Source organism: Parus major, chromosome 1 (genome assembly GCF_001522545.3).
Source record: "Parus major isolate Abel chromosome 1, Parus_major1.1, whole genome shotgun sequence".
NCBI classification, from domain to species: domain Eukaryota; kingdom Metazoa; phylum Chordata; class Aves; order Passeriformes; family Paridae; genus Parus; species Parus major.
In genome coordinates, this window is record NC_031768.1 from 86,282,211 (window position 1) to 86,308,012 (window position 25,802).

The following is a 25,802-nucleotide window of genomic DNA, read 5'->3' on the forward strand; positions in this document are numbered from 1 at the left end:
CAGTGAGACCAAAGATTCATCTGGCTCATAAACTGTTTTTAAGACTGTTGTTGGAAACGTCATGGAAGGGATTAAGAAACAGGGCAATTATGGAGTGATATTTTCCTTTGTGTGTCTTCTCAGCTACTGAATGTTGGTCAGACTTTCTGAGCCAGAAATTTTCCTCATAAGAAAAAGAGATTACAGCTGTTCAGACAGCTGTAATGGGCAAACCCCCTTGTTATGTGTGACCAGAATTCCCTGTGACAGCGTTTTCTAGCCTTGTTAATTATCCAGGGCTGCTGGCACAGGTGCTCTGGCAGACTTTGGTGCCTCTTGGGGTGTGGCTTTCCCCAGCAGAGAGGGCTTGGGGTTTATAAGGCACCCCTGACAGCTGTACCTTAAAATTCAGGCAAGACCCACTCTGAGGGAGGAGCTTCCTAAGGTGACTTGGTGCTGGGCTTAGACATCCCTTGGCTTCTCTCGGAGTCTTTTTTCTTCTCCTGCTTGTAACGCTGCTTAGGGAGATTCTGACAGGTTCTTTGGCCGTGTAGCCAAAGTTATTTCAGTTCTGGAAAGTATTTGAACAACAGTCCTGGGATGATTGGAGTGATAAAAGAGATGAGGGAGGGAGAGGAAAATTACCTAAGTTTGGAGATTTTTTCACATGGTTTCAGAGGGGCTGGGTGATTTACTCGCCAAAACCTTAGTTCAGTTTTAAGTCAATGGCCTATTTGCAGTAAATTTATACTTACATGCCGTGTGGGAAGTCTAACTGCCAGGCCCGTGGCTATCAGAGAAATCACCTTGTCATGGGAAGCTGTGTGAGTTCTGTGAAGTTCTTAGAAGATGCTGTGTTCCAAGAGTGCCAGGTTTGAACTTAAGCATAGAGTAAAATAGACTGCATTGCTCTGTCTATGTGACCAGAGCCTTTTCGGCTTAGGAAGCTGCATAGAGAAGCCTAAGGTCTTGTTTCCTCATGTTCTACCTTCACATTCATGCTGGTGCTGGGCTAAGGTCTTTGCTCTGAAGACAGCATAAGTCCCATATTTAAACAAGTTTCACTGGCCTCTGTGGCCAGTTGGAGTTGTTTCAGGTTATGCCAGTCCTGCTGGATCACAACCAGGCTATATTCTTTTATATTAGTCAAATGCCTTACATAATTTTTTATTCTGTTAAAAATTTTCAGACAAATTTGAGTCTGCCTTAGGTAGGTCTCCTTAGATAAGAACTACATAAGAACTTAGTTAAGAACTACATAAATTCAATACAAATATATGAACTTGACTTTAAATTACTCTTGCTTTTACCTGTATTACTTGTGTTTTCTTGTTCATGTTGATTGATTGTCTGTATTTCTTTTCAAACTGCCTGTTTTTTGCTTTGAAATTCCATTTCAGAGCTAGTTTTGTCTTCTCCTTCCCTTCTCCCCCTTTCTGTTCATCATCCCATTTGTAATGTCTTTAGTGCAGCCCATCAAGGGTAAGCATTTTCAAAAAGCTTTTTCTTCTTCTAAGCTTTGGTGCCTAATTGAGGAGATGGTTGCTAAGATATTGTGCAAAGCATCATTAAGAGGGTCTGATTTGCTTCTTTCCTTATTTTTTGTTTCCATGCACAGGTTTCAGATCAGAATTTATGGGTAAATGGGATAGCAGCATCCCAGGATATTCCTGAGCTGAGATTGTAACCATGGACAGAATAAAAGGAGACTGCCCCAGTCCTGTGCAACCAGGGGATGCAGAGAGGACCAGGATGGGAGAACAAGACCCAGAACTAACTGTATTGGGAAAAGCACAAGAGTTCTTTCAGATTTGTGATCTGGAAGGCAAAGGCTTTGTCACTCGTCAAGACATGCAGGTAAAACAAAATTGGTTATGTGAAATACACAATGAGAGAAGTTCCTAAAACCGTTAGTGAGTTGAGACTGATTGATTAATTTAGAGTTAAAAATATTAACACCCTCCTCAAAACTTTAAAGAGATATGTAAGATTTAAAATAATATATTTGAAGTCTTACATAATGCTTGCATTTTTTTTCTCAGAGACAAAGCAACAAAAAAGTGGAAAATCAAAGTACATTAAGTTTAAAAAAATGCCCCAGGAATTCAATTCTATTCTTGCTGAAAACATTGAAACACCATTAAAATCATTACTTTGTAATTTGCCACAGTGTCAGGAGTGTATTCAGTCTGCCAATTTTATCCTTCTTTTTTCAGCAAAATTGTGTAAATAAAGTCTTTCACTGTGGCTTCACTGTCAGACAATTGTGAACTCTCAGCTGGATAACATATATATGTAGGAAGTATAGAGGAACAGTATTTTTAGCATTATTCTGTGTTGGTAGAAATCTTAGGAAATTTGTGCTTAATTTGTTTGAGGGCCCAAAATCATATCTACTGAATATGCTGATGAGAAAAAGCAACTATATATAATAAAAGCTTTTGAAAATATGATTGTGGCACATTGCAGAAGTGATAAGATGATTTGAACCAGTATGTGGCAGAAAACAGGAATGTACTCATGCTTGACATGCAAAGCATAATTTGTTTTAACCCATTCCTACTTCAGTACTTATGGATGAAACAGAATTGGGGAGCAGGAAGAAAACAAATTCATCATGATCTACTACTATAGAAAGCATCTAACAGAGAATTTATAAACTTTCCCTGTCCTCAGAAACAAAGATGTCTGTATGTATGAAAACACAGTTGAAACAACTTTAACCACTTACTTTGGAAAAGCAAAAACTCCCAAGTAAACTGCTCAGTTTGCTAGCTCTCAAGAGCTTTCTTTGCAGTTGTGTGTTGCTGAGTTTACTGATGATTTCTGTTAATTATGCAAAGTTGAAAAAAGAGAGGGATGTGGATGCTTGCTCTGCTTAGGCTTTGCCAATCTACATTATCTCACTGAAGTAACTGAATGCAAAAACCCAAATGTATTGCCAGTGGTTGTTTTTGGTAAATCCAAAGCCACAGAGTTTAATGGATTACAATTTTACAGACTTTCTAAAAATTGAATGGCATATATTTTTACCTAATGGAAAACCTGTATATTTATATGTATGTATACATATATAAAAAGTTTTAATAACTGTTTTTGCAAGGAATGTAAAATTATTTGTTTCTGTTTGATTCTAGGTTTATGCTAAATTTACTTGAGGTTCTAAAAGAGATGTTGCAAAAGATGCAGTAGCAACAGGGTTGCAAAGATCAAATAAAGTTCTATTTCATTCTTCTATTTCATCATGGGTGTTTCTTTACTATATCTGAAAGCTTCATCTTTGTATGTATGTGTATGTAAGTTCTTTAATACAGAAATAAAGGTGTTCAGGACATTTGAGATGGTGTTTCTTTATACTTGTTTTTATTTCCTGCGTTTTTCATGATGTTTGCTCCCTATAAAAAAACATAAATCAGTAAAAAAATCAGCTTTTTCTTTAAAAGGTAGTAAGTGTTGATTACTTTTGCATTGCGCTGTTTGGTAGGTCTGTATTGCTTTGCTTCAAATATAGGATGCTGATGCTAAGCTTTTTAATCTTTAGTCATGGGATACAAGGCACGAATTCTACACAGGGTGCTAAGTATCTGGAATTCAATTAATCTTTATAAAAAAAATCTTGCAGTGTTTTCTCTTGTGTCTATAACAGTAGCTACACTAAAGATTTACTCCTCCTCGATTGTATGTTGTTGTTTATTGTGAGATTTTAACAGCTGGGTTTTTTAAAATTTTTCATTCATTTTCCAAATATGAAATATACCCAACTTTGAAACCAAGAGGTTTTCTGAAATGGCAAGAAAGCAAATTCTACCTTGGAATTGAAACCACAGTTTCATCTGTTGGTCCTTGAGGTTATAATGAATAATGAGAATTAGTGCTGTAAAATGTTTTGTTCTAATGTGCACGGGAGGATTGGGTTCAGACCTTGCTCTTAGCTATTTGACCTCTGTGATTTTATTTAGCTGAGTAAAAGCTTGGTATTTTGAGAGAATTAAGCACAGATGTCATGAAACCACAGAGCACATTTGGTGGCAGTGCAGATAGCTTTTTTGGAAGGTCCAGTGGTATCTCTGAATATGTTTTATTTTGTTTTCTGTTCTTTCAAAAATATTAAGAGCCTCAGATTGAAGGGCCTATGTATTTTTAAGTAAGCTTGAAATGAACAAATAAACAAAACCACAACTATGAGACCAATAATATTTTGCTTTCCTAGCCACAAACTACCTTAATTATTTTATTAAGAAAATACCCCAAGAGGTTGGGAAAACATTGACTTAGCCTTAGTAAGTGTGTTCCAGTTCATAAAAGTCTCTAAATTATATAGAGGAAATTTAATGGAGCAAAATGTTGGTACATTCCTTGGACTCTCCTATTTTCATACCTTTTTTTTTTTTCTTTTCCCCCCAAAAGTGCAAGTAATTGTGGTGTTTTCAATTGTAAATTTAGTGTAATTCCTATCAAAATTTGGACACTGCATTAGGGCACTGTGGCTGTGGTTGGAGAAGCCCATATTTGTCAGTCAGGTTTAGAGCAAGACCTGCAGGCCATTGCACTAAAATAGAATGTTTTTGGCATGGTGAAATGGGTGCTCCTTCAGCAGGTCCCAAAAGTTTGGTGGTAAGAGAACAGTTTCTGTTTTAATGAACGTGAAAAGAGTAATTTGTTTGAAGCACCTTCTTCCTCATCAGCGCCGTGTTGGCTGTACGAACTTTACAGGAGAAGCTGATTTAAAAAAGTTTCCCTTTAGATCTTAGAGATTGAAATCCAAACTTTGGGAAGATGGGTGTGTAAATAAGAAACTGAAGACAGGTGTATCACTGATGAAATAAGTCATTTAACTGAGTATATATCAAGTTTTCCTAGTTTTTTTTTTTTTTGGAAGCAGGCAGCAATGCTCAACTAATCTTGCTCAAAAATCCCTTTGTGGCAATTCCAGATAGTTCTGTGCTTTAGGAGCTCTGTTGCTTTCACTTCTCAGGACCACCTTGGAATTCCTTTTACCACTCTTCCATTTAACCCATATGGTTCATAAAACCTACCCATAACTGTTTGTGGCAACCAGGGAACTCCTGGTTAATGCACTCAGCCAATTCTTACCTTCCCTATATGGCTTAGTATATTGAATAGTGCTTTCTGCTGTTTTGGATTGCAGGAGAAACATTTTTCGGCCCTAAATCCCTACCCCACAGTGGAACAGATCAGCACTTCTAATCTAATGAACTTTATCAGCCTACTAGCTTGCAGTTTTAATATGTTGTATATACAGCAGGAGTTCGGGGGGGATTAAAATGTTAATTAATAAAGCAGAGGCCTGATCTAGTGCGCATTTATATTGCTTCTCAAGCTGAGGAAAGGTTTTAATTTTCCTAGTGCTGTCTCCCAGTGGAAATGCCAGCTATTGAGGTTGTTTGCCTCTCCATATTCCTCCTGTTTCTGGGAATCTGTCTACACTATTAAAAGAATTAGAGTAAAACTATTAGAATCTGTTTTATGGGATTCTTTTCTTTTATGCCTATCTTTGGATTATCAGGAAAAAAAATGTGATATTTGTGGAGCTAGTTTTATGAAGCTGTGTCTTTTTTGGGGTGAGCATGCTACATTTCAGAAGTAGACAGTCGTGAACTCCATTTAACTCATTGTGGGAGCAACAGGTTTGGTCCTTAGACCACGCAGCTTTCTTAGCTTTATTTACTTATTTATGTACACTTTTTGAATGAGCTTGAATTAGGACAGTATATCCTCTATAATGTAGCCGTTGAGAGAGTCTCTTGCTTGACTTTGACATGGAAGGAGCTAGTACAATTTTGCTGCTGAGTTTGTCCAGGAGTCTGATAACCAAGGCATTTCATCAAGATAAGCAAGCCATTTCACCAGGATGCTGGGTCTCCACCTGAAGTTCTTCCTCTTCCCTGTGTGATTGGAATTTGTGGCACCAGGCAGTTGTTCTTCTTGGCGTCGTCATAATGGATTCATAAAGGCAAATCAAGAAGTCATTAAAGCAAATGTCCCTCAGTTGATCTGGTTTTGCTCTGTAATTGGATTTTTCACTCAGGGAAACAAGGGACCTATCCTGCTGTACTATGGATGTTTTGTAGAACCCAGTCTTCCTCTTATCATGTAAGAACGGATAAAGTTGCTGCTGTTTTGTCATTACAGAGACTGCATCCTGAGTTACCTCTTAGCCTGGAAGAACTTGAAAAAGTTTTTGTTACATTGGATGCTGATGGCAATGGCTCACTTACCCCAAAGGAGTTCATCACGGGATTCAGTGAGTTTTGGAAAGCATGTCTCCTCTTTTGAGTTTTATTCATGTTCTATACTCTCCACATCAATCAAGAAGAATTTTGTCTTAGCAGTACACTTAATAATGCACACAGGGAGCCAGACTATTCCCTAAATATAGCAGATATATGTAGCAGAGGAAGAAGTGGTCAAATAAATAGACAAAGGGCTCCAGGGTCTTTCTCTCCTGTGTAAAATGGCAAGCCATGACACAATATGAGAAAATGATGTAATTATCTGAATCGCACCTGCTTTAAGCTGCTGAGTAAATCTAAGTACAATTTATTGAAGGTTTCCCTTGGGGATGGGGTTGGGGGGGGAGAGTCTTATGTGTTATTTCATATCAGGTAATAAGACATGAAAGATAATTGAAATTATCTCTAATCTTAATATGAGACAATGCTAGGAATGTATTAATACCACTGTCCTTAGAGCTGAGGGAATGCTTTCTACAATGAATTAATTCTTCAAGTGATGTTAATTTATTTCAAAACAAAACAGGATGAGGCAATTATTATTACTGTAATATGTGATCTGATAAGTTCTTTGTAGCTGCAAGAGCACTCTTACTGTCATGTTCTCTGTGTTTGTCACAGCGTGGTTTTCTCCCCAGCTGTGTGGCATTCCAGATAAGATGACGATGTTAGTTAGACTGTGCTTGATTGTTTATGCAGAATCAATTTTGTACTTAATTTCAGCTCTTCTTGCTAAGGTTTAAGCATTTTCTCTGTAAAACTGAATCTCATCTATGCATGAATTGTAACTGTAAATCTCAATTTAGTTACTATCTACAGGTCCAGCAAACAGGACCTTCATTTTTGTTTGCAAATCATCAGTAGTTTGAAACCCTAATTGCCTCATGTCCCACCTCTCCCATTATAGAGGTAGATCAAGTATCTTCATAGAGTATGCTCTAACCTGAAAATTTGCATCATTGAAAATATGGAATAGTATATGCTTTGCTTTTCATAAGTTAAATTAAGATTACTTTCATAAGCAGTCCCTGCATAACCAAAGCTCTTTATTAAGGGAGGTTGTAAGTGGCTGCCATTTCAAACAGCTCCAGATCCTGGGGATTCCTCCTGCTCAGGTGCTGGAGCCCAGTCCGGAGGCCCAGGCAGATGTGGCCACTGCTTTCATGTTTGCAGGTTCAACCAGTAGTAAAGTTAAACATGTATCCCAAAGACACCCACACAGGCACACGGATGACATGGACCACACCACGTAAAAGATAAGGATAGACAGTGTAAAGCATGATACATCTTAACCTGCTACACAGCACTGCCAGGTATTTTCCAGGCCAGGTACTCCTACATTTGGCTAGGAGATGATATTGGCATTCCTGGCAGAAGCACAAGCTGTAGTAGATAAAACTGCTTGAGAAGGCAGAGTAGTGTCTGGATAAAGCTCGTGTTGCATCAATTACTATGGGAGAGTCCTGTTTCTATTTCTAAATGGTGGCAAATCTGAAATTTACTGTAACCTCTCTTTGCAACATACTCCATTCTGTTGCCAACATGCTCTGTTGGGTGTCCTGAGAAAAAATGCAAGATGGAGTTAATAAAAACATAAAAACACATCAGTATTTCTGTTTCCTTGGATCTATAGTAATTTCTGTACTGGAACTTAGAATATAATAAAAAATCCTCTGCATAAAAATCACAATATCCTCCCCTGCCCCCCCCCCCTTTCCCCCAAATACATTTTTTTTGACTTGCAGATGTTCAAATAAAATAGATAGCACATTTAGAATTTGATGGAATGTATCTGGTCTTTGGCAACTGAGCAAAAATGTATTGATTATTCATGTGGCAATTTCACTTCTGCATCTTCACCATACAACTACTGTTAAAATGTAGCTTTCTGTAGGGAATTTATATAGGAATTGAATGTGTGTCTTTGGTCATGCACTAAAAAGAATGTTAAATTTTATTTAATATACATTTTATCAGTTCTGATATTTTAGATTCCTAATGTATTTAAACTTATCAAGAAAGAAAACCACAACATTTATGAAGGGCTATTACTACAATTTATGTCCTTTTATGTTTTTGCATGGAGATATGATTTTTTTATTATATTTGTGAATTTTGAGGTGGATGATTTACTGAAGGTTAGACATTAGGCTGGGCACAAAGCCAACCACAGAACTCAGGGGTCCTCTTGGCCCCATCCTTTTGTTGTTTATTTACCATAAAATTTGAGCTTTAGTATGTTTAGTATGACACTGCTTCCTATAGTAATTTCTGAAAATGCTAATGTGTGTAATTTCTAATTCTTAGGCCAATTTCTTTTGGAGCAGATTGCTTTGAAAAATGACATGGTGCAACCATCAGAAGGTGAAACAGTCTGCCCAAATAGATATGAGGAGACTATGACTGGTGATGAGGATGAAGAATTCCAGTTCTCAAATCTGATGGATCGGCTTGGAGCCACAAAGGTTTTGGATGAGTAAGTTCTCACAGCAATAGTAATCAGTTGTATGACCTTTTATGATTGATCTCTGGGTTTGATTTCTATGGAATCCAAGAGGAATGGCGAGAGCAAAAGCTGCTCAAAACCATGGAGTTTTTTTCTTAAAAAAACAAAATTTTCATGCTGTCAGGATAAAATGCCATTTGACCAAAATTTCCAAGAACAAAACTGTTTTACTCCAGGCACATGAAACCCATTTTTCTGCTATGTGAAAGCTGTACCTCTTGATGTGCCATGGGATCTGAACGTAGATAATTACAAGCATGTAATGCACAGATGTCACTGATTTTCAGTCAGTGCATGATGAATGCTATTTTTGGCAAGGGCTGTGTTTAAAGTGCACCATAAGTAGGGAAGTTTTCTTCACTTTTTCTGCTTTTTCTCCTCTTCATGCATAATTGCATGTTGTGATTGCTCTGGTAATGCTACTTCTTCCAAGGCCAGGATAGCTCACCCTGAAACATGGAGCATAAAACCTGCTCAAAGAGCTTTTTGTGTGCTGTCCTCACATTCATTGGGCAACCACAATGAATACTGTTGAGCAGAAAGAAGCAACAGGCAAAAATGGGAGAGAATCTGGACAAGTGGTACAAATATTTAAGAAATACATTGGTGATTGTTGCTATGGAATAAAGTGCTCATCAGTCCTTCTCTTCCCCTGACTGCCTTTTCCATGAAACAGTTCATTGTCAGTCATCCTGAAAGGCTTTCATTATGAAGAGATATTTATCACCCACTTTTTCTATCCTTATCCTCATTTTGTCCTTTAAATACAGCACTCTTTGCTGGCTAGGTTAGGCTTGCTATGCTCATGGAAAAGAGTGAGTCAGGAAGAAACAAAGTGGTTCAGGAGAATATTGACAAAGTATTAGAAACCCATTATCATTCACAATAGAGCTGTCAGTGTCTTCTGAACAGATTTGGAAACATAACATTATCTTGGTAAATCTCTAAATCAAAATTTCAAGGAGTTTTGTTCTGCTTTTTGTAGCAGACTCGCCATGGAATAAAAATGTAACAAGAACGAAAGAATGCAGTACAAATGCAATTTGTTAGTATATCTATGTTAGTTAGGAGTCTGAATCTCATTCATTTCTTATGAGGAAGGGGTTTTAACTAGCTTTTCTATTGCCTCCTCCCCTCTAGATTTGTGGGAACTTCTTTACTTCTAATAGAAGTGATGGGAGGGCATAGTCTATCTCACCTGTCTCCTTTCTTACCCATTCCTGTTTAGGTGGAGTGTCTAGCAGGGCACCCACTAAAGAAAGCAGTTCCTGTGCTATTCTGCAGTCAGGAATGGCCAGATGTTACAATGCATTTTTTTGAATAAATTCAATCTCCATCATTTCCCACCCCCCCATCCTTTTCATGATGGCACAGTTCAAGTTGTTTTTAATAAGTTTTGTGTTCTGACTAGTGATGCCCTGAAGCCTCCATCTACTAAGGGTGCTAAAGACATTTACTGGGAAATGTTCTCTCTTAATGAATGCTTTATGATCTTTTCTTTCAGTGAGACTGATGTGAAGCAAATTTGGTTGCAGCTAAGAAAAGAAGAACCTCATTTACTTTCCAATTTTGAAGAGTTCCTGGTCAGAATTTTTTCCCAGCTCAAAGAAGCAGATAATGAGAAGAATGAGTTGGAATGGGCTCTAAAAAAGTTAGTACTTCTCTTTGTTAGACTGCTTGTGTAGGTCTACAGCTATTTTACCTGCTAGTTGAACTTCTGAAATAAACAAGGTATTTCAGTGGAGATCTGAGGACAGGACTTCACATAATGTAAAATATCTCATAATGTAAATTTAATCAGGCATTAAGACTACTGGTAATACTATTATATGGCAGAATTGAATTAAATTAGCTTTTCTCTTCTGGTTAAGATTTTATTGACTGAAATTCTTTTGCAGATATCTGTTATTGCATTGAAGTTTTAAGACAATATTGAGTGATTCCAATCTAGTTAATCAGTTTGATTCCAAAGGGAAGCTGTATCTAACAGTAAATCTGGTAAATTGTCTGTGTGCTTTGCAAGCATTGCGTGCAGAAAAGCTATAAACCTGGATTAACTGGCCAGAGACATAAGAGGTTTAAGATGTTAGAGCAGCACAAAGCACTGATACTTGTGAAAATGTAAGCTAACAAATATATATATAAAGAAAACCTATGAAGTATAGTAAATAACATGTATGTTTTATCTATAAAACATATAAAATGTTTTAATAATAGTTTATTCATGTTGTAAACAAATACATAAATGCACATATAAAAATTTGTATAAGAACAAAAAGATATTAGATCATCCTTTCATAGGTATTTATCTAGAGGGAGAAAAGTTGTGGTGCTAAATCTTAACAAAATACAATGTTATGCACGTAGTTGAAGTCCCACTGCATTTTTATTTTAAAGTGTGAGTTCTGAATTTTAGATTCTTACAGACTGAGCAATAAAGGCAAATATTGTTGAAAAAAGCAAACTATTGAAAATTTACTTCTTTTGTTCATTTGTGACTATTCTGAGAATGTGACAAGGCTTATGAAGAAGGAAAAAAACTGAAAATGTATGATTGTTAAAGATGATAATGATGATGATGATGATGATTATTATTATTATTATATTGGTAGTGAAGTCCCTGTGTGCGGTTTTAGCATTCAGACAGCTAGAAACAGCATATAGAGAGTTTTGCTCTCTATTTTAGACTAGAGATTGCTAACTACCATGTGTGGTGAGAGGCTTGCTCTGTGGGTTTTTTTAGTGTTTCTTTGTGAATGTTTTTTTGGGAACTGAATGAATAAATGTGTCTGTTTAATAGCTCTGATCAATTCAGAGGTGTACATAGAGTACATTAGCATTATCTTTCCTGGCTGATGTGAAAACTCTGCCTTGAAAGTGCGTTGGGTTTTTATGCCTTTGTAGTAAAAACATGTTTTAGCTAATTTCTTCTTTTTGTTGCTCCTGATAGCACCACTGATTTCAGGACATTGATTGTTGTTTTGTTTGTAATCAACTGCTGGAAGGAATCAGAGTAGTAATGTTGTCTTTGGTAGTAACAGTGGGGATGAATAACCTGTTTCTTTTAAACTATTTACGAATAACAGCAAAGCTCAAGACAGCACCATACAGGGGAGAAGATTAATTTGTTTTTTTAATACCCACATACTTACTAGCACTAGGACATATGTATCTGCAGAGACTGGCCAGGATTTACTGGGGGGGGGGTCACAGAAGAGAAAGGATGCTGGGTTTTGAGGTCTTATAATGTCTACTGCGTTGTTCTTGATTGGTGACAATAATACTTTTTGGAAATTGAATATGAATTTTATCTTTCATCTTTCCTTCCTTCCTCTTTCTTTCCTGACTCACCTCCGTGAGTCATTAGGCAATAAGGCAGTCTACTCAGCTTTTGTCTCCTTTCCTGGGTGTGGGCTGTGCTTTTGTCTTCAATTGTTTCTTTTTCTTCTATCCTGGATGCCCTGAGAAGCTTCATGTCTGTGTGCTGGAGACTTCATGCCATAAAAATCTATACTCTTCACCTGTGATGTTCTTCTCTACCTTTTTTTTGGTCTTTTCCTCTGTATCTTTCATATCTGCACATTTTCATTCTTGAGCCTGTGTCCCATGGTCTAAGAGATCTGGGAGTTTCCTCCTGTTCTGGTTCAATAGATCCAGTAGGTTGCTGCTGTTCCTGTTTGTAGGTCCAGGCAGCAGTGAGGCTGAACATATATTCTCAATAAACAAACATGCAAATACAGCGCACATGGCGGGCTGTGCAGGTTAACACTGCTGTAACTAGAGAGGAAAAAAAAAAAAAGGGATTTTAAGTCTAAACCAAATGTGATTTTGTGGGTTTATTTGCCAGGGTACGTTAGTTCTCCTTGATTTTTGGTATTTGTGTTCATTTTAAATGCTAGCTTAAAATTAGATGTCTTCTTAAGCATAGTAGTAGTGGTTTTTAAAGTAATAGGGTGATATACTGAGCACCCAAAAAGAGCAGAGATGAACATCAGGAAGAGAAAATAAAATCATGCTTATGTGATGGGCAATTACAATTCCAGAGGAAGCCCATGGGGGCATTGCAGAGAGCTTCCTGAAATCAGCCAAAAGGGCCCTGTAAAATTGCTGGGCACTAGCAGGCAGAGTAGTGAGCACGTGGCAAAGCATGATTTTGCCACTACATGGACTCTTAGTGTGCCCATGTCCCGAGTGCACTGTGGGAAGTTCTGGTCTCTGCAACACAGGAAGAGTGTAGTGGGATGAGGAAAAGTGCAGGGAATGGCAACTCAGTGGTTAAAGCAGTAGAACAGCTATTCTGAGAGAGCTATTTTTAAAAGGTCATATCTCTTGAATGAGGAGGCAAAGGCTGGAGTGGAATATGACAGACCTTGTTATTCTTCAAATCCCTGGCAGTAGAACCAAGGGGCTTTTAATAAGACTGATAGGAAGTAAGCCTAAAAGAGACGAGGAAGACCCTTTTCTTCTAATAGCAGATAAAATCTTCAACTGCCATTAGCTCTGTCTGCTGCTGTGCTTTGCATTTGAAGGACAAACCTAATAAAAATGTGGGTTCTAAACAGGCAAGATAAACAAAAAGGTAAAGGGGGAGGGAAGGATGAACTGACTTCTAACTGGGATTAGCATGGGATAGTGTCAGAATCCATCTTTGTGGAAGAAGAGGAGAATCAGCATCTCAGGAGATTAATCTGACACTGTGCACAGATCACTGTATTTTTTTAAGGCGAAGGAACCATTATGACAAAATGCACAGACAGCAGTTATGAAATCAAAACAATTCACATTGCAGCTACATGAATGGGCAGAAATTAAACCCTTGTAAGTTGTTGATCCTGAATTTATCATCTGAACTTAGTGAACTCATGCTACATTTCATCTGCTTTCGTCTCCATCTGTTTGTTCTACAGTGTTACTGAAAAGAGAGACTATGTTATCAAAAATAGCTGAAATTATAAAATTATGTGTTAAGTAAAACTTGAAGGGGTAATCTAAGGGAATAGAAAAACATGTCACATTTTTCACATAATGATATATCTTTATTGATTCATTTGTTTTTCTCCTGAATATATGTGAAGAATATTTGCCAGCTAATGTATTTGATTATTTTTTCTTCTGCTTGTTAGTTATTTTACTTATAATTGTTAGACTTTTGATTATGAGGGGATATTATTTTCCCCTTCTGTTTAATTTGATCAGAGATAAGAATGGAAATCCATGAATGAAATGCTTGGAGTGTATTCAGCCTGCAGAAATGGCATGTGCTTATGTGCCAGACCAACTGAAAAGATTCCTACATTCAGCAGTGCCTTCAGGATGTAGTCTTCATGGTGCTACCATATCCTTTGCTTCCAAACACATAAGAGGAAAGAAATACCTAAATCAGCAAGTTAAAACACAGGACTAAAGTTATTCTCCCTGCCACACAGAAGCCCAGAAAATCTTTATGATTCCCATGGAAACACTGACTGCTGTGCAATGTGTTCTGCCTCTGCAAAGTTACAGGGCTTTTCAGCACTCAGTCTAGTGCTGGTCAAAGTGACATTATACTGCATGAATACAGTAGGTGTACGATTTTAGCATCTCTGCCATGCCTAAGTAGGTATTATTTCTCTATGAATTAGTGCAAATTGATTCCACTGATGAGCGCTAATTTAAGAAATTAGCATTTCCTTAGTTTCAAGAGAATAATTTGAGATCAGAACATGACCCATCTTTACAGTATAAGGGGAGTAAAACAGCAAAAAGGATTTTCTGGCACTCTCTAGTTGAAATATTGGTGGCAGAGGCCCTTTTGGGGCCTGATTTTCTCACCTAGTCAGAGTTTACAAAAGTCTAAATGACAGCCATTGTTTTCCTCCAATTCTTGTAGCTTGAGAGTTGTTTATTGCTTCTGTAAATCCTGGGAAAATGTCTCACATTTTTTTTACCTCTGACCAAAAAAGCAAGCTGGCATTGTCAGGTGTTCTGCTGTTGAAAGGGGAATAGACAGACATGTTTCTGGTTTTACTCACTCTTCCTAGATTAGGTAAAGTTTTTGGAATTTTCTTTAAAATTGGCTTTGTTTTAAATGAGAAGAGCCCCAGGCCTTCAATAAGGGAAAATGTAGAATACGTTGAACATTAAGTAAAAAAACAAAACAAAAAAAAAACCCAGTAGACCCAAAATAAATGTTGTGATTTTTGCTACTGAGTGCTCCTTGTCTTGCTTTTGCTGATGTGAATGCCCTTGAAGATTCTGTACTTTATTTGTAACAGATGCATTATGCAGATTGCTCAAGGAACAGCTATGGCAGGAAGAATATGGGGGAATATACAGTACTGTCAGATAAAGGTCCTAATAATCTATATAATTTTTATTTTTTTTTAGGATATCCCCTGAGTTTGATACAAAGAGATTTTTGGTTTTCAGTGTCTGGACTAATGAACATAGAATAGAATAGTAGCAGAACAAAGCAGATATCTTGTTTCCTGTCAACAGTTAAATTTTTTCTGTCCAAGCTACAGCATTTGCTCCATGTAATCCTTCATGGATCAAACTGCAGTGACAGAAATTGCAATATTCTTCTAGAAAAAAGTGAACTTCATATGTTCTTCTTATTTTTTTCCTACAGTTGCATAGACTTGTGTGCAGCATATTTATTTCTGTTCCTTGTCTGGGCTTTTCAAATTTGTTACAGCAAAGAAGTTAGAAAGGCAGTAAGGCTGTTTTCAAGGTCTTTCAAGAATTCTAGCTAATGTGTCTTAGATAGAAGTACCTCATTCAGTACCCTTGAATGGGCAACAGTGCAGGCCAAGAGTAAAAAAAAAAAAAAAGTAGTTGCCATGAAAATAGTTTTAACTGTCAAATTTAAGCTCTGGTAGCTTGGTATTGTCACTAGAAAACTCTCTTCCTTATACCTAAGATCTAGTAGTCATTAAAACTGCATCATGAACAGCTGCTTTGTATGGAAACCTCAGCTTTATATTAGCTTTTCAGCTATTGAAGCTTTACTTCCATGAGAAAGAAAAAATAAAATGTGAGCTTTGCTGCACAAAAATTTCTATTTTGTTGACACCAGAACATTCTTTGGAGTCTTGTGTTAAAGCAGAGATGTGGAGCTTAGCTGGTAATGTGGGCCATGACTTGAAGAAATGGTGCAAAGACCCACTCAGTGTGTTTTTATCTCTTAGGAAAATTGCTGCTTATGATGAAGAAATTCAGCATCTCTATGAGGAAATGGAACAGCAAATCAAAAAGGAGAAAGAGGAGTTTCTCTTGAAAGTGAGTGTGTTATAATGGCTATGGATTCTGCTCCCCCTTTCAGTGGTTTTAAACTCATTCTGGGTGTGAAATTAAAGCCCACAAAATGTGTTTCACAACAGAGGAAGAAAAACAACTCTTACCTCACAGCTACTTTTATGCTGCAGTTTCAAACTTTTAGTCCCTGCAGCTTCTGTCTAAGTGACTTGCTGGATGAAGGAGCTGTGATGTCCTGTACTCAGTGGCTGGCATACAGTGCTGCTGGCATTATTTTGAAAGTCAGTTAAACTACAAACATTGTATTATTGGTGCTACTTCAGGTCCAGCTTCTGGACACAATCAGGAAAAAACACTCTGTGAGGCTGTTCAGAGCAGCACCAATCCTGTTGACTTCTGCAGTCTTTACTTTTTGGCAGGGGATAACAACAAGGGATGAATTGAGTAATGGTAATTTGTGGAACAACCACAGGTTATTTGCAAAATAAACATGGGGCAGAATCTTTTGTGACTGCCATGTTGCTTCCAGAGCACCTGAAGATGAATTCTCTTTTCTTGGGAAGTCATCTTTAAATTTTCTCTGCTGTGTATGTAGTCTTGTCTTTGGATTTTTCTGTCCTGCTTTTTCTTGTAAAACAAGGAAACTAACAAGAACTTCCAGCATGCTCCAGGAAAGAGTCATCTTAGAATCATGTAGGTGGGAAGGCGACGCCTTACTTCCTAACTAGATCAGGATGCTCAGGAACTTGGCCAATTGAGTTTTGAGTATTGAAATATTGAAGGTTCCACAGCTGCTCTGGGTGGCCTGGGGCAGTCAGTCATGAGCTACTGGCTCATCCCTTTTTGTTGTCTTGGCATGAGTCATGTAAGTGAAACAAATACAGGGTTTCAGCAATATGTGATAGAAATAGTTGCCAAAATAGTGGCTATTGCCTCCATTCTCAATCAAGTATATATAAATATATCTAGACAATATAATCAAATATATCTAAAGCTTCCTTTTGTGATGTAAATATATCAAGTATTTTTTGTTTCCTGCCAACCAAAATAAGAGAAAAAGAAAAAGGGGGAAAAAAAGGTGCCTTTTTCAGCTGTCTAAGGAATCATTCTTTTCATTTGCCTTACAGGGTAGTGAACCTGACTCAAGTTTTCAAGTTTTTTTCCATTCCAAGCTGAGAGCAGTTTTTAGTGGTGGATGAGATGAAACCTTTAAATAAAGTTTGTATGTCGGCTGAAGGATAAAAAGTATTTGCAACTTTGCCTTGCAGCAGTTTTGTGGAAAAAATAGTTTATGTGCTCTTAATAGTCCACAACTGAAGTGTTACTGAAAACCCCCAAACAAAAAATACTTTTCCATAAGCAGTGATTGTTGGATCTCCTAATTAGTTGTATATTTGAGGTTAAGCCATTTCTTTCAGGCTTTTCATGAAAGCTTCCCACTCAAGCTATTTACAGTTTAGTCAGCAGTCACACTAAGGGCTGCCAGACACTCATGAGGTATTGTTTCTTTGCATGACTAATTTGAGATCTGGGGAGATCTGACTGTTAAATTCTTTCTCTAATGCAAAGTCTTACAAAGACTTTACAGCCTGGAGAGATGCATTGATGCCATATAAAAGGGAAATTATTGTGGCTTGAATGAAGAGCAGATCTTGAAGAATACATTTAAAGAAATTGGTAAGATGCAAATAAGTACAAAGTGTAGCTATTTACAATACTTAATACCCTGCTGACTGAATGTTACACAAAACAGGGGCAGTAAGTCTTTTTTTCACTTGTATACATATTCTTCCCCAGAAAGACCCAGTTATCATGCATTTGACTAACCCATTAAAGGTACTGCTTAAGGGAAAACACTTGTAAGAACCACTGCTGTCTTGAGGGAGTTTTAATTTTTGTTTAGAGGCATTTTCCTGGGGACCTTAGAGAGTAGGAGCCTGGTTTTGGAGAAACAGGACAGACTCTCAGCTGATACAAACTACTGGAACCTGATTTTACTCAGGAGAGGGCTGAAATTTTTTCTCAGTTGCGGAGTGTCAGAAGGAGTAATCCCAAATGGGACTGGAAGTTCCCAGTGACTGCAGGATACTTAGCTGGTGGACAGGTTAATATAATTGCTAAGTGAAAGGCAGAGCTTGTAGCCCCAGTTGCTTTTTTATACCAGTGGAACATCTGTGAAAAGTTGTTGTTAGTTAAGGATTTGAAGTGTGGCAGTCTTTGTTTCTTTCACATCAACCTGAGTTGCTTCAGCTGGAAGTAAGAAGATATGTTCTGGCTCATTGATTTAAACTGGATAATCTCCTCAGCCTCCTGCCTGAGATGTCTGCCTCCACTTTCTAGACTTGATACCTGCTTGTGTGCAATCTGCACATTCTGTAACAATGACAGTTGTGGAAACTGCTGGACTACAGCAGTTTAGAGATTCACAAGTGATACCATCCCTAACCTGAGTACTACCCGTGTCTTGTTATATTCACTGTGGAAAGCTTCATCCTTGACTTGCTATTTCTCCTCCTGTAATGCAATTGTGCTGGTCTATTAATCCATTTCTTCTTGAAATTTTGCAGGACACAGAGCGGTTTCAGTCCCATAGTCAAGAGCTGGAGTGCAAGCTTCTGTCAAAAGAACAAGAACTGGAACAGTTGGTTCAAAAGCAGAAAAGGGTACTAACTGTTATCCTTCAGAGTTAAAAAATAGATAGCTCTTATTTGCTGATAGGATTTTCTTTAGGTACAATTTTAGGTCCCAAAGCTGCAAGTTGGTGTGATGTGGTTCTGCCAAATTATGACCCTCTGTTGTTTTTCTGTCATGTCCTTAGAAAAAGTGTTAACCTCTATTTCTAAAATAATTTCCTTTTATGTGGTAAAATAGAAAATAAATTAATGCTTTGGATATTCTCCCCAGGTACTAGGTTAATTTTTATGAAAATGTAGCATAATTCCACTGCCTTCAGTGTTCTAGGAGCTGGTTTAACACACGGACAGCTTAAGAGCAGAGAACAATGATTTGGCTCCTCTAGTGCACAACTCTGCTCAAAGCCTGTACCAGCTACTCATTTACTTGTTTTGGACTGATTCAGCACTATGAACTTGAAATGCTCCCTCCTGAACAACTTGCTCCTGATATATCTCTGTGATAACAGTTTTATAGCAGTGCATGTTTCCCTTGCATTGGTAACAGCTTGTCAAGTTCCCATATTAAAACCTGATGTGTTTTACTTCTAAAATGCACGGCCTGCTTGAGGCAGCAGAGAACTTGTGGTAAAGTGGCTCCAAGGTCATTGCAGGAAAGACTAGCAATAGGAAAAGGAAGAGGCACTGGGATTTAAAGGGCTGAAATGGAATGCTGTAAACGCAATTCCCTCTGTAGAATATGAATATGTGGACAAAAAGAAGAAAGTTTTTCACAATGAGAACCATTAGCCATTGCAATAAGGTTCCTGGGGAAGAGGTGGATGCCCTAACATTGGGCACTAAAGATTTAGCTGGGTCAACTTGCTAAAACGTTTTTTTGCCAAAAAAGGTTGGAACAGATGAACACTGAGTTGCCCTTCCAACCTGGTACTCTGTGGTTCTGTGAAGTTTAGCTGATAAGGATATAGGACTGAGCTAAAAGTCTATTCCATAGTGGAAATCAACTGTCTGATGTTAATTACCCTTGTCCAGTAACACTGTGAATAAGAATATATGTGGCTTTATGCAGGCTCTTTACCACATAGCAGCACTATAGGGGAATAATAAGAAATTCCTTATTCTAATTTTGTAAGGATTATATTTAATATTTTCCTTTGTTTTTGCTTTAAAGCTCTGTTTAAAACTTGGTTGTCAACCAGTAATTCTGTAAAAACTCTTCTTGTGGTTTTTTCAAGTGTGTGTTTTCTAAATTTGGTATAAAACCCACAGTAGCTATTCAAAGGCTTTCACTCAATTTTAAGCCTGGTATAATCAATCAATACAAGCAACAATACCAGGAAGTCTTATCTTATGATTGTTGCCTACATTGCCATTGTCGACTATTGCCTATCTTGGAGAACATAAAACAATGTCTGTGCTATTTTTATTAGCATTATTTTTTAATCTGATTTTATGTTTTCCATTTATATTTCTATTCACTACATTGCTTATTATTAATAGTATTACTGTGGTGCTTTTTGTTATTGTTCTGTTGGTTTTTGGTTTTTTTCTGTTTGTTTCTGTTTGATTGGGGTTTTTTGTTTGTTTTTTTTTTTAAATTTCTATTATTTTTCATTTCCCCTCTCCATTATGAATTTGCATGAATCACATCAAGGATGCTTTTGAAAGACAAGATCTTCAAATACTATAAAGATTAAACTATCCCATTTTGGTTTTATGGAAAGGAGACAGTGTTGGATGTATAGAATTCACAATTTCTAATGATGAGATGAGTGACATAATTTCATTCAGATGATTGATGACAACTGAAACTATTGTTATTCAACCAGCTGATCGGCCCATTGTTAATCTGATATGCAATATTTGATGGTTATTTTTTCTGGTATACCAACCTAGACTATTTATTTGAGTGCTTTACTCAGTGTAGTTAGAAGCACTGTTGTCTACATATATTTTTCTGATTTCTAATGATCTTCTCTGAAAGCAAGTCTTGTCTTTAGTCAGATCTGTTTCTGTAATACTATGTCCCCCACTCATTTTCTGTTATTGCTTTTCATTCACTGAGATACCCATGTGTGGTGTCTAATCTTTGCCTTAACCAGAGATCTCTTTTACTTTTTCCTCCTCCTCTGGCATGGAAATATACTTTGATAATTAAATCTCTTCTTGCAGACAGTAAAGGTAGCTTGATTTAATTAGGACTTCTATGCTTGGTTGTATGAGAGAACCTCTTGGGAGCAACACAAATGCTTTTTTCCAAACTTTCTTAATAATTTATATTTTTTTTAATGTTTAAATTTAGAATGCAATGTAATTATTTCTGTGTTGGAAATCATTAACAAAAATGTAAAAGAGAGCTTTCAAACCAGAAGAGCTCAGCATTGTTTCCTCTGACATAGCAGAGGGATTCTCCCTTATGAAGGTTCTCTGGCTGGCATTGTTCCTCAAGGGATGTAAGTTGGAACATCTCAGGAGGAGGCACTGGGGACAGAGGATATCCAGCATAACCTCTAGGGCACAGGCTCCTATGTGAGGGGAAGAAAGTAGGTGTGGACCAGGTGAAATTCAGGGGAATTACTGGACTTCTCACATAAAATGCTAGGCTCTGTGCTGATGACAGCCGCTGAAGAGCATGATCCTAGAACGGGAATGAGATGCATGAAAACACGGACGAGTAGGACTCAAGTGCTTATAACTGCCTTATGGTTCTGTATAAATGTTTCATCTTTCACATACTACTGAAATAAATAGGGAGAAAAAAATGTAAAAGCTACAGAAAAGATGCTGAACTAATAACAAGGGATTGCATGGGGAGTGCTCAATGTGTGTGTCTTTCAGGGACACTAATCAACGTCTTCATTTGCATTGGATAATCCCAGTTCTTTATTCAACTTAAACTTGGTTTTCCTCTCATCTTTGTCAAAAAAAGAGAATATGCACCATCAACTACCATGTCTGTGCTTGACCTGTGGAAATTGGTTAATTCTCTCTGCTACTCAAATTCTCTTAGACATATTTATGGGCCATGAGTCTTTTCCCCATCAGTTTCCATCTACTAGATGAACATAGGAGCCAATTTGCCACTCCAATAGGCAGCTAGAAGCTATAAGGATCTATGTCATTCTATTACCAGCTGAGCACTCACCTAATGAGTTATTTCTCTGTATTGGGACTTGCTTAGATGAATGTTTTAAAAGTAGTGTTTGGCATTTCTCAAAGGATTGTATGGGTACAGTGGAGGAAGGGAGCCTTGTATTGATGTGAAACAATCCTTTCTCCTCTTGTTGTGTTCTGGGTTTAAGATGTTATATTATCATTTTTCTGACAAGAGTGAGCGCCAGGATTTATAGCAAGTATTTCTAGCATCAGTATAGATGATTCTGGGAGCTGATGTTGGCTACCATTGCAGTTACATTTCCAGAACAGTCTCTGTGTAAGATTTCAGATGGTCATACTGTTCTCAAAGTGGGGTTTCTCTCTGCAGTTTGTTGCTCCTAAGATTTTTAAAAGTTCATCTTTGTGTGGTCACTTTTTGCTTCTCCCAAAGCCAGTCCTCTGGATGAGTCTTGTCTTAAATACCTGAAGCAGCTGGTCTTTTACTTAGAATGGATAACTTCATTCTGCTGAGGAGTGGAGGCAATATTCAGGAACTGACGTAATCTATCCATGTAAACCATTCTTGCTCAGCAGTAATCTGATGCCCAGCCACTGTTCCATGTGAAATGTGAGCCTGCTGAGGCTACAATTCAGCAAATACATTAAGCTGCTGCTACTGCTAAGTGCTCCCACTCTACACTTGTTCCTGACTTCTCACAGTCCAGGCTAGAAAGTATTTTCTGCTTTTGTTTTTAATCTGGGCCTCGTTCAAAACCAAGACTACAACAACATCAGTATTCTAGGGTAGGAACTGCCTGGAAGAGCTGGGTGAGGACAGATTTTGGTTGGGTGAGCTCTGCTTGTTGGGTTGGGCAAAATGGAAATTTTAATATTGTTATGTCTCAGATCCGAAAGATTGAAATGGTATCATTGTAATCCTCCCATTACATTTTACATCCCTTAAAATGAATACAGAAAAAAAACCCCAAAACAAATAAAACTTTTATGTCCTAACGTCACCAATGCCTTCTCTAATACAAAGTTTTGCTCTGTTTAAATTTGCTCAGTTATCCAGGGAGAAGCAGGCAGAACTTCTTTATGTACCAGAAACCACTATCATCCTTGTTACTTGTTTTACAGGGAAGTTATATTTTTCCTTTGATGTACATTAGAGAGGGAATATAAAACTGAATTAAAAGGCTCTAATTCACACTTCTTGGCAGATCTGTCTGAGGTGGCAAAAAGGTCACTGCTTGTTCATATTGCTTGGGGTAGGAAAGTTTATCAGCTATCAGACTTATATCTAACAGTTTTTAGGTAGAATTCTGAATCACTCTGTGTAGGCCTGATCCTTGTGGAAAATGGTCTAAAATAGCAGTTGTGGATATCAGTTTAATGCTGCTAATCTGCTCCGTAGCACCTTTTTTTTATGGTTTGTACTGGTGTGTTTTTGAACTGGATAAAATTCAGTCATAGAATGGAATGGCTTTGTTTTTGTGTAACATAATTATGTCTGTACAAAGAGCAGTGCAAGAGCACCATGGTGTTTTATTCATTTTTTGGCTTTGGTAGAAATAGCTCCCTGCTCAGCTAACCTCTAGAACCCAAACTGAAAGCCTTAAAACCAAGATGCCTCAGTCAGTTGTAATGCTTTCTGTTCTCTTTTCTTTTACCCCAGTTAGAGCATCAGTGTACACAGCTCCTCAGTGGCAAAGAAGAAACCAAAGTAGAGAACACCAAGCTGAAGCTGACTAACCAGGAGCTGCTGAGAGACCTGGAGAGAACATCCCATGAACTAAACCTGGCTCAACAACAGCTACAGGTGCTTCAGGAGGAGGCATCAAGGCTCCAGGAGGAGAAGGAAATGTAAGTGTACAGCTGCAGCAGTTCTAGTCCACTTGACTGGTGTGGCAGTGAGCCTCCTCAAGGTACCCAGTGCTGTGATTTAAACTTCTGTCATAAGCAGAAACCACCTGCAAGGCTGAGTGCAGTTCTAGCTGCTTTCCCCCATGTAATTCAGCATGTTTTCTGTGGCATATCTGGCTTTTATGGAATATTTTGCTACGTGTTCAAAATATCAGTGTTCTCTCCACTGCCATTGGCTAAGGTATTTGGAATTAAAAATCCGTGGAGTGTCTTAGTTTAGAAATACCAGTGGAATTCCTTATGGAAGTGCCTTACAGTTGAGGAACATGATACTTCATTCTCCTTGAAGAGGAGTCTATCTGAAAATTGCTTCTCAGAATGCACTCTGACTGTGAGATACCTAGGATCTTCTTTTTTCCTTTATCAAAAGTAAGCCTGGTAAGGCCCCAAGATGAAACTTAGCTTATCCCAATTCCCACAAGGCCTTATGGCAATTCAGAACCATAATTTTGGGGTTTCCAGTTAAAATCTTGAAGATTTCATATTCTGACTCTGAATTACCAAAAAAAAAAAAAAAAAAACTCTGAATTACCAAAAAAAAAAAAAAAAAAGGAGAAATATTTATGGTTCATATTCTGAGAGATAAAAATTACCTGTGACAGATCAAGCTATCTAAAAAAAAAAAAAAAAAAAGGAGAAATATTTATGGTTCATATTCTGAGAGATAAAAATTACCTGTGACAGATCAAGCTATCTGTCTTGCTCCAGTCTTCTGCGCAAAGCAGAAGAATCACTACCCTGAAGCTGTAATTGGCAGAGATGTTCACTGAAGTCCATTTTAAATTAAATGCTCAGGGATCTGTAGAAGCCTCTCATTGCCAGTGGAGAGCACATGAATGACAGATGGACCTAGCCATTGCAGCAATGGATTATATAATTCAGAGCTGTTGCTGTCTGGCATATTTCAGGATTGAGCAAAACATTAGTTCAAATGGAACATTCTTTTTCTCTTAAGCTTCATGCCTGCTAACCAAGCTCTACTTGGTTATTACTTCTTTAATTTCTCGAGGGTATAAATAATGAACTTTGTTGATATGTTAGTGTTAAAGAATGGCCACGATGATCTACAATTTTTAGGTTTGCATGTTTGATGTGTTTTGGAAGTAGACAGTAGAAATACTCTTCCTCAAGGTGGTTTGTTTCCTCTTTGAGGCCTCTCTTTTCAGATCCAGAGCAAAGACTATGGAATGATCTGAATTAAAAGCTACAAAGGAAATCTGCCCAGTGGTCAGACTGCTGAATAATACTACTGCACTTACAAAGCACTTTGGATTCAATAGTGGTTTATGGAATTAGAGCTCAGCCCTACTCAACTGCACCTGCAGTGTTGCTTTAAACATCTGTATCAGTCTGGTAAGACCTGAGCTGTTGAAGCAGGTGTTATGCTCAGACAGTGCACAGGAAGAACTTGGGTTTCACTGAAAGGCAAAAAAAAACATTTAAGGCCAGACACCAAATCGTGTTAAATCAAAGTAAATGGTGTTAAAATGGCTGTATAAGTGTCAGGAATTGGAAAAAAATTGTAGGCATTGTAGACGTGTGAGCCTGACATATGGTTGCTGCAGCAGGATAAGCTCTAATTTTGGATAAAATGTCACCTGTTTTTTAGTGGCCATGAGTGAGAAGTTTTTCAGAAGTGTATCTTTTCTGAATGTTCCAAGTGCCATTATCAACATATATTAAGCTCTCTGGATGAAGAAATTAAAAAGCAATATTTTTTGAAAAAAGAACCTCTACTCCTTCCTCTGCTGACTTGTACTGCTGTGCTACTGTGGGCCTTATACTGAATAAACTTTATTAAAATATTAACTATTCATGCAGAATAGAATCTAAAGGTTTGAAGAAGCTGGGGTGTCAAATGTAGATACCCTTAAGGGAAGCATTTTAGCAGTGTTCTTACCATGGTTAGAACAATTTTACAATTTTTTTATCTTTTGCAGGGAGGTGTACCGAGTGACAGAAGCCTTACAGAGAGAGAAGTCAGGACTTTTGAAGCAGCTGGATTTTTTAAGGTAATGTAGATCTTCCATTCAAAAACGTCTTATATAATTCTAAAGAGGTCCATTATAGGATGAAATTACGTTGGGACATGTAGGGAGTGTAGGTGTTGAGGTGTTGACAGTGGGGTGTCACAGGGGCAGCCTCTGTGCCAGAGAGAAGCTGGGGCTGGCC

At 37.6% G+C, this 25,802-nt stretch overlaps 1 protein-coding gene across 2 annotated transcripts in view; it reads left to right on the forward strand.

Annotated features, from left to right (window-relative positions):
• Positions 1 to 25,802, forward strand: part of CRACR2A (calcium release activated channel regulator 2A) — a 52,900-nt gene that overhangs the window by 8,056 nt on the left and 19,042 nt on the right. The window contains exons 2-9 of one of the 2 annotated variants that reach the window (XM_015621400.3): positions 1,598 to 1,836; positions 6,133 to 6,244; positions 8,541 to 8,709; positions 10,244 to 10,390; positions 15,909 to 15,999; positions 18,543 to 18,638; positions 23,383 to 23,570; positions 25,571 to 25,642. In XM_015621400.3, coding sequence (XP_015476886.1) covers positions 1,669 to 1,836; positions 6,133 to 6,244; positions 8,541 to 8,709; positions 10,244 to 10,390; positions 15,909 to 15,999; positions 18,543 to 18,638; positions 23,383 to 23,570; positions 25,571 to 25,642 — 1,043 coding nt within the window. In that variant the 5' untranslated portion in view covers positions 1,598 to 1,668. Of the gene's footprint in view, positions 1 to 1,597; positions 1,837 to 6,132; positions 6,245 to 8,540; positions 8,710 to 10,243; positions 10,391 to 15,908; positions 16,000 to 18,542; positions 18,639 to 23,382; positions 23,571 to 25,570; positions 25,643 to 25,802 lie in introns of those variants that run through there. The other variant, XM_015621407.2, reaches the window with a different exon arrangement.